Source organism: Ranitomeya imitator, chromosome 9 (genome assembly GCF_032444005.1).
Source record: "Ranitomeya imitator isolate aRanImi1 chromosome 9, aRanImi1.pri, whole genome shotgun sequence".
Taxonomy (NCBI): Eukaryota; Metazoa; Chordata; class Amphibia; order Anura; family Dendrobatidae; genus Ranitomeya; species Ranitomeya imitator.
This window is the reverse complement of record NC_091290.1, coordinates 39,043,249-39,056,977: the sequence shown is the minus strand read 5'-3', so window position 1 is coordinate 39,056,977 and position 13,729 is coordinate 39,043,249. Positions and strand designations below refer to the sequence as shown.

Genomic DNA, 13,729 nt, shown 5'->3' with positions numbered 1-13,729 from the left:
ACAAAATGACAGCCCACTGAACCTGCAGCTGTAAGGGGTCTCGCCATTTGTCGATAAGGACCCCGGTCATTGCCCAGTTTGCCCTCTCCCAACACTTGCCCTCGGTACTTACAGTATCATATAGTGCTACGTGATAACCCCAACTTTCTTCTATCACAGTAATATCCAGGTATTTATAAGCGAGCAGCTGAGTAACATCTTTTAGAAACATTTTTGTGTCCCAAAATCTATTTGCGAAAAAAAAAAAAAAAATAGAGTCACGTTGATCAAAGTGTTACAATTGCTTTTATTAAAAATTTAGGATAGAAAAAGAAGCAGCAGAAATAAGAAGTCTTGGTCCAGAATTTTTTTGTGCTTTGGAATTTAGCTTTTTACCTTCTGGGAATCTTTAACTTTGGATGGGAGAGGGCATGGCGAGTCTGGCAAAGTCTGTTGTAAACTAGCATTCATTATACAATATCTCTGCAAAATCACATACATATATATATACACAGGTATAAGCATGTATAGACATGTATCAGGCCCAAATATTACATACATAACCATTAATACCCCCATACTATATCCTTTAAGTTATAGACAAAACTTTAGATTGCACACAAATTATAGAAATGAATGCGTAAAAGCGCAATAAACCATCTTTGTATATGTTTTATTAAACATTAGCGCTTCATTGGAAACATGTAAGATAAGGCACCAATACAAGTGCTGTGCGCGGTTTGCATGAAATCTAGACACTGTGGTCATATTGTAGGCTGAACCATGAATCGTATGTAGACACTAGTCAGAGGAGAGTTGCTTAACTTGATATTAGTGATGAGCGAAAGTGCTCAGATAAGATGTTTTCGGAACATGCTTGGGTGCTAACAGAGTGTCTTCGGCGTGCTCGAAACATATGTTGGAGTCCCCGCGGTTGCATGTCTGGCAGCTGTTAGACAGCCTCAACACATGCTGGGATTGCCTACCAAACAGGCAATCCATTCAAGTGTTGCAGCTGTCAAACAGCCACGAAACATGCAACTGCGAGGACTCGAACATATGTTTCGAGCACGCTGAAGACACTCTGTTAGCACCCGAGAATGTTCTGATAACATCTTATCCCAGCACATTTGCTCATCACCACTTGACAAGTAAATTGAAGGGAACCTGTTAGGATATCCATGCTGCTGGAAGCTGGAAAGATCCATCCAGTGGAGTTTTCTACAAGTCCAAATTATGGACCTGATTCATTAAAAATAGTGTTTTGTACTCCAGTTTTAATAAATGGGACTGCTGGAGTAAGTAGCTTCTAACTTGTTAAGAGATTAGGGCGGAGTACATTTCTGGTGGAATTTTGATCAAGGTGGCCGGCTGACCATTTTGGCATAGCTGTCCGTCACGCACGTAAAAATGACAAAAGTTGAGCAAAAACAATTGGAGAAAACAGCCTAATGAATTGGACCCTTTGTGTTCTCCGAAAAGATTTTCAGAGTGAAATGCTGCAATGAGTAATTCTCGCTGCCCACGGTTGGTGTGGGATGAATCTCCAGACAGGTTCTGCTCAAGTAAAGCTACTTTTCCTATTTTCTACTATCGGTGCGTCACTCAAGAAAACCGTGTGAATTTCTTTAAATGGGTATTCCCATCTTGTACATTTACAGCATGTTCCGAGGTTATGCCATAAATATATAACATAGGTGGATCCAGCCAATGGGACCTGCATCTAGGGGCCCTGCTTTACTTCCATTACAGGGATTATTCGAGGAAAAACAAGTTATCACCTACCTATGTGGGGGTCCCACACCAATTGTCAGAACGGGGAATTTTCACCCCCTGGTTAGAATAGAACAGCAATTAAGCATGCCCGATTCTAACGATTATAAAAGTGCCCCATTCTCGCGATCGCTGCGGGTCCCAGTTGTTGGACCGCCACAGATATCTTATAGAAGTTTGATCACACCAACACCACATGGAAAAGAGTGGTTTTGAACCATGTGTTATACTTCTCAAACACATAGAAAAACTCAATGCCTGGAACCACCTTGTTCCACTTGGTAGAGCTTTTTGGATTTTTTTTATTTTAAGACATTAGAAATTCATGACTTTTTTCGTAGCAAAAAAAAAAAAAAAACAGTTTGCGAAAGGTGAGCTCATGAATGGCTAATTAATGATTGAAGGGAAGATAAAGCTAAGTTGGCGGGAACAAAGCTCTAAATTTGCCCCATATGCCCCTGTGTTGTGTGCCCCCCTTCTTATCAGTCAAAGAGAATTAAAGAAAAAAGACTAAAGCCCCCCACACTTATTAGACTAATGTTGGCCGATACTGACGGGTTCGGCTAACAGTTTGTCAGGGGAAATGTTGACCGGGCATGTCTGATTTCAGACTGTGAATCACATTGTTCTTTATCGGAGATAACCCGCCAGTACAGATGTTTGTTGGGGTCTTTCTCATAGAGAACAAAGCTGTGCTGGGCTGAACGAACCCTCCTGTGTATGGGAGAGCCGGCCAAGATGGCTGTCAACCAAAAGATCAGCCGAATCATCGTTCAGCCGACAGCCATCTAAGCTGTATGGGGGGCTTAACACGCTCATATATAGCTAAGCATTGTATGAAGGACTACCCCATTAACTATATTGGTATGGATTGGAACAGGTTGTTTTTTGTTTTTCTTTATTTTAAGGAACTAAAGTAGGGCTACGTTCACATTTGCGTTGTGCGGTGCTGCGTCGGCGACGCAACGCACAACGCAAACCAAAACGCATGCAAAACGCATTGTTTTGTGACGCATGCGTCCTTTTTTGGCATGATTTTGGACGCAAAAAAAATGCAACTTGCTGCGTCCTCTGCGCCCTGACACGTGCGCCAAAAAAGACGCATGCGTCACAAAACGCAATGCAACGCATGTCCATGCGCCCCCATGTTAAATATAGGGGCACATGACGCATGCGACGCAGCCCGGCAGAACGCAAATGTGAACGTAGCCTAACTAACCTCCTTTCATCGGCAAGTCCCTTGGACACACAGACGTGTCTGGCAACAGTTCTGCGTCACACGTACATACAGAATTTATGCACCTAATACACTTTTTATGCTCTATAACCTCTACAGACTATAAGGCACTTTACAGGATGCTAATAAAGCCCCTTTAGCAGTGCAGAAATAGCAATAATATAAACCGAGGGGGTGGGGGGGGGGGAGGGGGGAAAGAGCAGCTACCCAACTAAACCAAGTAACCACCTACTTAAACCCAATAAAATATGAATATATAGAATATTGTTCGTAGATATCACACAATGATGTTAGAAATGCAAGTATTTGATGGCTTTGAGTCCAAAGAGGTTGCCTAAAATTAGAAAAACATGGCTTATTTCTTTAAAAAAAAACGGCATCACACCTGTTGATAGGTTGTGTGTGGTACTGCAGCTCAACCCCAGTCTCTTCAATAGGGCAGAGCTCCAATATTAGACAATCCTTGTACAGGTGTGGCGCTGTTATTGGAAGTAAGGGAGCCATGTTTTTCTATTCCTGGGCAATCCCTTTAATATGGACAGACCAGGCTTATCTGCAGCTCATCAAATCTATCTTAATTACTATAGTCAGCATTGCAGGGTAACATAAAAGATATACTGGACTCTGTATGAAAGTGCGGGGTATAAGATACAAAACACTGTGCGCCCCCAAACTTGTCATTGGATGAAATGGGAATGTGGTCCACCCATATTCAGCAGGGAATGTATGGATAAGTTTAATGGTGAAGGCTGGAAAGAGTATAGAAAAGGCACCGCGATCATATATTCTTAGGTGGCAATGCTGGAATGGCTGTGGTTCAGGATGGTGACTTGTGCTGGAGGCAGGAAAGACGCGATTTCACCCTGCTCTGCCGTCACTTTTGTTTCTTCCGCTCCGGTGGCGCGCCGACTGCCGGCTCTGTAAAGCGACGAGTAGAGTTGCCCAAGTGGTTTGTAGCCTGTTGTGGTATTTAAAGCAGAGGAGGAAAACATTAATTCACATTAAATTATATCATTTATAGCTTTAAAGGGAACCTGTCACCAGGTTTTTCCCATAAAAAGTAGGACCAGCACCCGTACAACCAGCACCCGCACACCTTATGTGACAGCGTTCTAGTATGCTGTATATATGTTCATAAAACAAAGAATAGCGTTTATTATACTCTGCTATGGGAAGGTCCAGTCCGATGGGCGTTGCTGTTCTGGATCCGGTGCCTTCTCTCTTCTTGCGGATGACGCGTCCTACGTCATCCACGCAGCGTCCTCCATTGCGCTCCTGTGCAGGCTCACTTCTCTCTGTCCTGCCGGGTGCAGAGAAAAAAGTATAGCAGTGCGCATGCGTCAGCGCTCTCCCCACACATGCGCATTACAATACTTTACGCTGCACTTGGAAAAGCAAAGAAGTGCACTTGCGCAAGAGCACGATGCCGAGGATGCTGCGTGGATGACGCAGGATACATCATCCACACAAAGAAAGATGAGAGGAGGCGCCGGATCCAGAACAGCGATGCCCATTGGACCGGATAGTCCCGTAGGCAAGTATATATAAGTTATTTTTTATTTTTACCTGTATACAGTATTCTAGTATGCTGTTACAGAGGGCGTACAGGTGCTGGCCACACATTATATGGGAAAAATCTGGTGAAAGGTTCCAGTTAGAGGTAATATTTAAACATATATGATCTATATGAGGACACTTGCTAAAATACACTTGACACCATGAAATGTGTAAGGCCTGTACATGCTGGATTGCAAGATTATTATTTTTTGATAATAATGATAGGCTGAAGTGGATGTCATGAGCAGCCAAGTTCAATGATTGGCTGCAGCGGTGATGTGAGATGTTGACGTGATGTCACCGCTGCAGCCAAAGCACAAAAAATGGAGCAGCTGGTGCTGGACCAGGGGAAGGTGAGTACTATCTGGCTTTGCTATTTTACATTACTGGAAATGTTTGGAGACCACTTTTCTAAAATTAAAAGTAATCGCTCGTCTACTCATTAGTGTTAAATGTTGATGTTGGCTGCTAGATATAGTGCGCGATGATGCGGCCATGTATTATAGTGGCTTTCAAATAAATCATAGGTAGAAAGGAGAGAATTGATTATTGCTAATGGTCACAAGGTTTTTTGGAACCCTTACGTGTGACCCTATCCTCCGCAGAATTAATAAAATATAAAGCACAGTAGCAATAAAAGGAGCTGAGACATGATGGACTGTGTCAAGTCTAGTGATGGGCAAATGTGCTTGGATAGCATCTTATCCGAGCACGCTTGGATGTTCTCCGAGTATCTCGGGCGTGCTCGTATATTATGTCCGAGTCCCTGCAGCTCCATGGTTTGCGGCTGTTAGACAGCCTCAACACATGCCTGTTTGTTAGGAAATGCCCACATGTGTCCAATCATTCAGCCGCAGGGACTCGGACATAATATACGAGCATGACCAAGATACTCTGATAACAATCGAGCATCCTGAGATAAGATGTTATCCGAGCTCGTTCGCCCATCACTACTCAAGACAGAAATTTCCTAATCCCATTGTGGTCATAGGCTTTCGAAGCTGAGACCGTAGAGTTGCAATGAAGTAACCTTACCTGATCTAGAACATAATCTGCACTGGAGTCTATGACTTTCCCAAGGTCTCTGTACTGTCCTGAATACTTGATGTAGCCCCAAGTCAGGAGTGCAATGAGAATCAATCCCATTGCACAGTTTAACAACTGGGCTATCACTCCTAACCCCACAAAGCCGGTGATACCAGAAGCCATGTATAATGCCGCCACCAAGGCCAGTAGCACCGCCGGGGTCCGAAAAGCGGTGAAGATGTTCTTGCTTTCGTTGTGCTTGCAGAAAGCAGTGTACATGTCCTCGAGGTTCTTCTCCAGCTCTTCCCTGTACTGTCGGCTAAATTCCACTCCTCCCATTTTCTTTGCACGGTCAAAAGAAGACAGTGCCTCGTCTTTGCAAACAGCGTCTCGATCCCGCAGGACATCGGGAGCCACATATGGCTTCTCTCCTCCACAAATCTGGTAAAAGGGAATAAGGATTATGATGAGATATAATCTAGGAGCGCTAAAAGCTTAGGTGATGTTCATATGTTGCGTTTTTGGAGCATTTTTTTCTGCACTAAAAACCAGAGTGTTGGCAGAAAAAAATGCACATGTTTGTTATGTTTTTACGTGCTTTTTTAAAGTTATTTTTACTCATTGATTTGCATGGGTGAAAAGCACTGCAAAAAAACTAACAGAACTGATGTAGTGAGACAATGCAGCACAACTCAAAATCTGCTTGGAAAGAAAAAACAGTGTGTGCGTGAGATTTCAGAAGTCTCATTGATTATGCTGGTACTGCAAAATGCTGCGTATTGAATTAACCAAATGTGCTATGTAAAAAGTGCAGCAAAAACACCCCGTGTAAACATATCCTTATGCGGTCATCTTTTACGGTTTAGAATCCGGACAAACCCTTTTCATTTGTCTATCTGAGCAAATAAACATAAAAAGTTATTCCCATCTTTACATGTTATTACCCATCTTTGGGAAAGGTGATAACTTGCTTATTGGTGGGGGTCCGACCTCTACAAAGCACTCCTCTATTCATTCTCTATGGGACTGTCAGAGATAGAGTGGGGTTTGACTTCTTACTACAGTCCCATAGCGAATGAAAAGAGCAGTGATGCGCACATCTAGCCCCCCGCTCCATTCAGTATGACCCCCGTTCTCAAAACAGTTAGGATCTCAGAGGTCGAACCCCATAGATCAGCAAGTTATCAGCTAGATTGTATGTATAGGTGATAACTTTTGAAGAAGGGAAAAACTTTTCAATGAGTTGCTGCAAAGTGTGGTTTTTGCTTTTTTTTTTTTATTAATCTGACCAGCTATGGAATGGTGACCAATATTGAGGAAAGTGATTCACAGGACCCTGGACAAGCAGTCATATTGGTAGTCTATGGCCGCCGGACCAGAACACTGCAAACCCCTGCAACATCACCACTGCCTTTTCATATTAGCAGGCCCCTGCGGTATTATTACATGGAGGTGCAGGACTAATCAGAAGAGGGATGTCACAGGCTGGCCGGTCACAGCACTCTGATCTTGCTAATCTTTTTCCTCAACTTTAGTGACCAACACGCTAGAGCTAAAGTCAGTAACTAATTGCAGCAAGTGCGTAGACCAGCAGCGGACCTGGGAAGAGTGTTGGAACGGGAGTGGTGGGGGATCTCCACCGTAAGTATAATGTCTTTTCAGTTTTTTGCAAAATCATTCAGAATAGAGTTAAAAAAAAAAAAAAAAGATAAGAAAAAGAAAAAAAAAATTGCTTGACAAATCCTTTGCACGAATCAAATAAAATGGCACTAAAGAAAATGTCCAAATCCACTCACTTTCTCCATACTGCTGTTGTATAAATCCTTAGCCGAAGCCACGGCGGCCAGGTTATTGGCTTCTGCAGTTGCCTAAGAAGAGAGAGGAAAGTTTTTAAAGCACAGGAGAACACGGAAGGGACTGGTGTGAACGTGGCAAGCGTTACGATGTCACTCATACCTGCAGCATGGATTTGGGATGGGGTAAATCTTCGCCTTGATAAATCTTTATGTAAGCCTTATTTAAAACAAAACAAAAAAAAATTATCACATCAAAAATCTAAAAGTTTCATTAAGTTATTATAACTGAGAAAGTACAAAATAGTCTAAAAATAAAAAGGGTCTCTAATACTGATGAGCACATGGAGGGGTACATGGAGCCGGTCACGTCTGCAGTTTGGGGGCGAGATTAGACCAAGTTTTACAATGAATGGACATCTGAACTTTGCCTAAAAGGGGAGTTTGGGTATAATTCTTAGTAAGTTTGGGGATGAAGACATTGTAAGTCTGTTGGGCACAGTACAAATCCACCATAAGATGGACCCGGCACTTCATCATGATTAATAACTTATCAAGTAATATGTACGGACTACGGTTTATGCCGAAAGGCTTTCACAACCAATATGTAATTAAACAGCACAGGGTAACTTATAGCATTTTGTCGGGTAAAAAAGACACCCAATTTACCTTAAAATACTCCAAAAGTCCTCTGCAGGTTACTTTTGCACCATTGATCTCTTTTTCCATCAGGCTTCGGGGGCCAAGAACTAAAGGAACCAGTTCACTGAGCTGCTCTGTGAACTCCGGAGCAATGTCTAAGGAATAAAAAAAAAAGAGAAAAAGCACATGAAATGAGGCCAGGGCTATTGTTTTGTCAGTTTTACATTGTCATGTGTCCTGCTCTTGATATGGAACTCTTTTTCTTAGAAAAAAAATGGCCCCAACTCTTAGAAGAGACACACAATATTCCTAAAGGGGCCCCATACACAGTATATGGCTGTTTATACATATTAGTCCAATTTACCAAGAACACATTCCACACAATGATACAACAAAAGGCCTGACGAGTTATTAACCAAGCCACAGAATGTTCAGTTCAAACATAGAAATTTATTAATGATAAATAAGATAAAATATTTTTTCACTTTTCAAAATACATTTACACAATGTCAAGAATGCCTCCAATCCAATAACTGATTCTATGTGCGGTGCAGATATTGAGCAACAGCAGGCTTAAAATACATGAGAAAACTCATTACATAACCTATTACCAAAGCCCAATCGTATATATTTATGTCTAAGTGATTACCTGGGGAAAAGACCTGCTATACTAAAGTGCCAATGTGCATATATAACAGGCTGTCAAAAATAGCCTATAAGGCTTATATAATGATGTACAATTATGTTAGTCAATCATAAATATAGCCACAACACCATATGTTGCATAGCACCTGAGTCTTAACATGTACCGTGTTTGCAAACGTTGCCAAGCATGACCCCAGCTATAGCATAATGGTTGATGGGGATGAATATTTATGGGAGGAGGATGCTTCTCAGAGGACAATAGAAACTGGTGGCGTTGCAAAGTCAGGTACAGGGTTTTTGCGGGACACAAGTGATGTTGATTTGCAAGAAAGTGCTCCTCAACCCAGCACAAGCAGTGAATTGACACCTGGAACGTTGGCCCACATGGCTGAGTATGCCTTGCGTATCCTAAATTGGGACCCCCACATTGTCAAAATGATGACCGATGACGATTACTGGTTGGCCTGCCTCCTGGATCCACGATATAAAGGAAAATTACAAAATATCATGCCACATGAGAACCTTGAGCAAATATTGGCTACCAAACAAGCAACTCTTGTAGACCGTTTGCTTCAGGCATTCCCAGCACACAGCGGCGGTGATGGTTCTCACACGAGCCGTAGAGGGCAACATGGCAGATGTGTTAGAGGTGCACAAATCTGAAGTGGCGTTGGACAGAGGGGTTTTATGACCAGGTTGTGGAGTGATTTCGCAATGACCGCAGACACGACAGGTAGTGCTGCATCGATTCAAAGTGACAGGAGACAGCATTTGTCCAGTATGGTTACCAACTATTTTTCCTCCCTTATCGATGTTCTCCCTCACAGGTCTTTCCCCTTTGATTACTGGGCATCTAAGACACCTGGCCTGAATTGGCAGAATATGCATTACAGGAGCTCGCTTGCCCAGCTGCTAGTGTGCTATCAGAAAGAGTCTTCAGTGCTGCTGGTTCAATACTGACCGAAAAAAGGACACGTCTGGCTACCCAGAATGTTGATGATCTAACCTTCATTAAAATGAACCAATCATGGATTTCAAATTATTTTGCCCCACCTTCTCCTGCTGACATGTAGCTTGCCAGAAAAATTTCTTGTTTTTGGTCTCCTCTTACTGACTTCTCCAATTCCGCCATTTGCAGCTGCTGAATGTCCACCATAGGCCATTTTTATACCTCCCTAAATGGGCTGACTCCCCCCACAGGGCCGTGGTCACCATCTGCCGCAAGCACCCGTGCGAGTGCCGTTTGCCTGGACAGGTGGATGTGCCCACTCTGGGGCGACGGCACTGGCACATGGTCCCTCATAGTACAATGAAGTGTCTCTGACGGTGGTGGTGCACAACCAACGTCAGACCCACCGTCGTAATATGAGGGGCCCTGTGCCAGTACCGCCGCCCACGAGAGAGTGTTCCCCCCCAGCTCGAACAGTGCTCTACCACTTGCTAAACTTACCTCTCCCTGCTCCACCACTGTGTAGTCTGTGCTGTTAAATCCTTCAATGGCACTGTTAATACAAATTTGTTGCAATGATAGATGATAGTAAAAATATACAGGGGCCCTGGCCTCCATTTAGACCCCTTAATACTTTGCGCCAACTACCACTGTCTGCAACTCTGCAGAGGAGCCCACCCCTGCACCTAGCTATGTCACCTGTTTATTTATGAACAATTCCTTGGCAGACATTCAGCCCACTTTAGTATTTGGGCCTACTAACTATGTCAGCCACTTATAATAGTTGTCTTCCGCTGAACAAAGCTATGCCGCCTGTGTACCCCTGTTACTAATTGTGAACTGCATGTAGCCTACTTGCTTACTTGTGCCTAGTAACTGTGTCAGCCTCTCATAACAGTTGTCCTCCCACGCTGAACCAAGGTAGGCCGCCTGGTTGGTCCTGCTAGCAGTTTTGAACTGCATTTAGCCACCTTTTTTTATTTTAGGCCTCTGTCTGTCTGTCTGCGCCACACATTACAACTGTCCCCCGCTGAAACAAGCTAGGCTGCCTTTACATCATCAAGGCATGCGTCCAAGTACACCGAGTTGCTATGAGGCGGCTGGGGTAACCAGGCAACGCGGCACCAAATATTTGCGTCACCATTCACTGACGCATCGGATATAACGTCGGTCATCTCGTTTACACATGTGGCGATCGGGATACTATTACAATGATTGGCTGGAAACTTATTTAAATAGACCCTTAGTTTCCCTCCTTAACACCCCCCCCCCCCCCCCCCCCCCCGGAAGAAGAACTTATGGAAACGCGCGTAGGGGGTTTATCACTGATTCTGTGAGATTGGGCAGAGGTAATGATGATCTTTTGATTATGCTATAGCTGGGGTCATGCCTGGCAACTTTTGCAAACACGGTACATGTTAAGACTCAGGTGCTATGCAACATATGGTGTTGTGGCTATATTTATGATTGACTAACATAATTGTACATCATTATATAAGCCTTATAGGCTATTTTTGACAGCCTGTTATATATGCACATTGGCACTTTAGTATAGCAGGTCTTTTCCCCAGGTAATTACTTAGACATAAATATATACGATTGGGCTTTGGTAATAGGTTATGTAATGAGTTTTCTCATGTATTTTAAGCCTGCTGTTGCTCAATATCTGCACCGCACATAGAATCAGTTATTGGATTGGAGGCATTCTTGACATTGTGTAAATGTATTTTGAAAAGTGAAAAAATAATTTATCTTATTTATCATTAATAAATTTCTATGTTTGAACTGAACATTCTGTGGCTTGGTTAATAACTCGTCAGGCCTTTTGTTACAGTATATGGCTGTCAGCTGAACGAAGGTTTGACCGGTAGCCATGTCTGCCGACTCCTCCATATTGAATATGAAATATAAAAGTGTCCACCTCTAGTAGGTGTATGCGCCCGAAAATGATGCGCGATGGCGCAGAAGTTGATTCTGTCTGCACCATTATAGGTAATAGCCTCGTCAGTGCATATGCGCCAGATCCCGATTTGTAGGGAGTTTGGACTTAAACCCCAACGGGGTCACCGAACATAGGAGAAAGCACCCCGATATATATAGGGAGCTTAATGCCACCACATCTTCTCATTGTCATTAGCATTGCGTGATGAGATTTTCCCTCTTTCCCATACAATGGCTATGTAATGAAACAATAATATGCAGTCAATGGAAATTTTTACCAACCTTTCAGGCGGCCATCAAATTGGGGACTAGTTGCGACCTTGAGTCCAGGGTGTGGAAGAAGGAAACAGCTGACATTGGTGAAGCAGGAGTGAATATGCTTACGCACGTTCTGGATCTCTTCATGCTGATGCTCTTTTACCTGTTAGGAAATATTAGGATACAAAACAAAAAAAATTAAAAAAAAGTGATAACGCAGCCCCCTCCCCTTTGAACGATGTCGCTTTAAATTTTTAAATGACCGTCTCATTTGTGGGGGGACATAAAAAATGAAAATGTCTCCCTGACCCTGAGTGCATTCACACAATGTACAAATATTTAGTGCCAAGTATTAGACGGTGGTTTCAGGAGAACTTGCAGCAGAATGTCGGTGTCTGCTTCTATCTCCTCCATAGAACTTTATGAGCACCAACTGTTCTCTGCTATCTCAGGAATGGGAAAATCTGAATTTACTGAAGACAGATTTTACCCATGAAATGTGAATGATCAGTCCAGAAGGAGATAGAAACAGATTTCTCTGCCAAATATATCAAAGTTTCTTATTGTTATATGTGCTATTGATTTACAAAAATAAGAAAACTTGTTAAAGGCTAAATAATTTGTTTTAAACAAGTACAGCCTTGGAGGAAAGCAGGCAAAATGATTCCTTCTAAGATATATCAAAACTTACCCGTAATCTCTTTTCTAGAAACTTATCACCTCCCTCAGTTCCATATGGGTACTCATAAGGAAAGCTCCAATCCCGAACCAAAAACATCAAAGTCTGAAAGAATAATTAACAAACAACATCAACTGGTTGTAAAAAAAAAAAAAAAAAAAAAGGATGGGGGTCACTGTGGGAGAGGAGAAGGGAGGAGCTCTGCTTCAAGCTCCTCCCATCTACATAGAGCTTTATGAGCACCAACAGTCATCTCCTAACTCAGTAATAGGAAACTCTGTCTTCACTGAACACAGATTTTTCCGTAGAATTGAGTATTATTAATAATGACTGATCAATTTTGGAAGAGAACGAAGCAATTTGTTCTGATTAGATATATTACAAAGTTGCTTAATTTCACGTATGCTATTGATTTAGGACATAAAAAAAATAAAACGACGGTTACTCTAAGGCAAATGGCCTCATATAGCCGCATATATGGAGTTAATAGTTATATCTGTCGCAGTTGTGAAATTCCTTCTAGCACAATTGCTTTTGATTCTTATATATGCAAAAAGCAGTATATAAAGTAGATAAAAAATATTCCAGTGCATAATAGTCTTATAAATCAAGTGTGAAAACAACAGATAAGGCTAGGGTAACATGGCAGAATCTATTATATGTATCCCAGACAACAAGATGACTGGTAGAACTCGTGGTCGTTATAAAGGAGGCATGTCTCACAGGGTAATAATGTAGTGCGACCTAAAGACACCCCCCCCCCCCCCCCCCCGAGGATCCTGTAAGGCTATATTCACACTTTGCGGATTTTGCTGCGGATCCGCAGCGGATTTGACCGCTGCGGATCTGCAGCAGTTTCCCATGAGTTTACAGAACAATGTAAACCTATGGGAAACAAAAAACGCAGTGCACATGCTGCGGAAAAAAACGCGCGGAAATGCTGCGGATTACATTCCGCAGCATGTCACTTCTTTTCTGCGGATTTTCACCTGCTCCAATAGAAAACTGCAGATGAAAATCCGCAGAAGAAACCGCAGTAAAAACCGCGATAAATCCGCAGTAAAAACCGCAACGGGTTTTCACTGCGGATTTTGGAATTCTGCTGCGGAAAAATCTGCAGTGGAATCTGCAAAGTCTGAACATAGCCTAAGCCACACCCTCTTGTAGGGACCATAAAAACGAGGCCTATATTTCTGGGACTGTATGGCAGATTAAAGAAAACCAACAACAACATGGAATACTCAGGGGAG

At 42.7% G+C, this 13,729-nt stretch overlaps 1 protein-coding gene across 1 annotated transcript in view; it reads right to left on the bottom strand.

The window, feature by feature from the left end:
• Positions 1–266: 266 nt before the first annotated feature.
• Positions 267–13,729, bottom strand: part of ATL3 (atlastin GTPase 3) — a 61,811-nt gene continuing 48,348 nt past the window's right edge. Inside the window, exons 7-13 of the mRNA XM_069739805.1 lie at positions 12,492–12,584; positions 11,825–11,963; positions 8,035–8,162; positions 7,529–7,585; positions 7,369–7,440; positions 5,582–6,013; positions 267–3,947 (exon numbers count right to left, since the gene is read on the bottom strand). Of these exons, the coding sequence (XP_069595906.1) occupies positions 3,864–3,947; positions 5,582–6,013; positions 7,369–7,440; positions 7,529–7,585; positions 8,035–8,162; positions 11,825–11,963; positions 12,492–12,584 (1,005 nt within the window). The 3' untranslated portion in view covers positions 267–3,863. The remainder of the gene's footprint in view (positions 3,948–5,581; positions 6,014–7,368; positions 7,441–7,528; positions 7,586–8,034; positions 8,163–11,824; positions 11,964–12,491; positions 12,585–13,729) is intronic.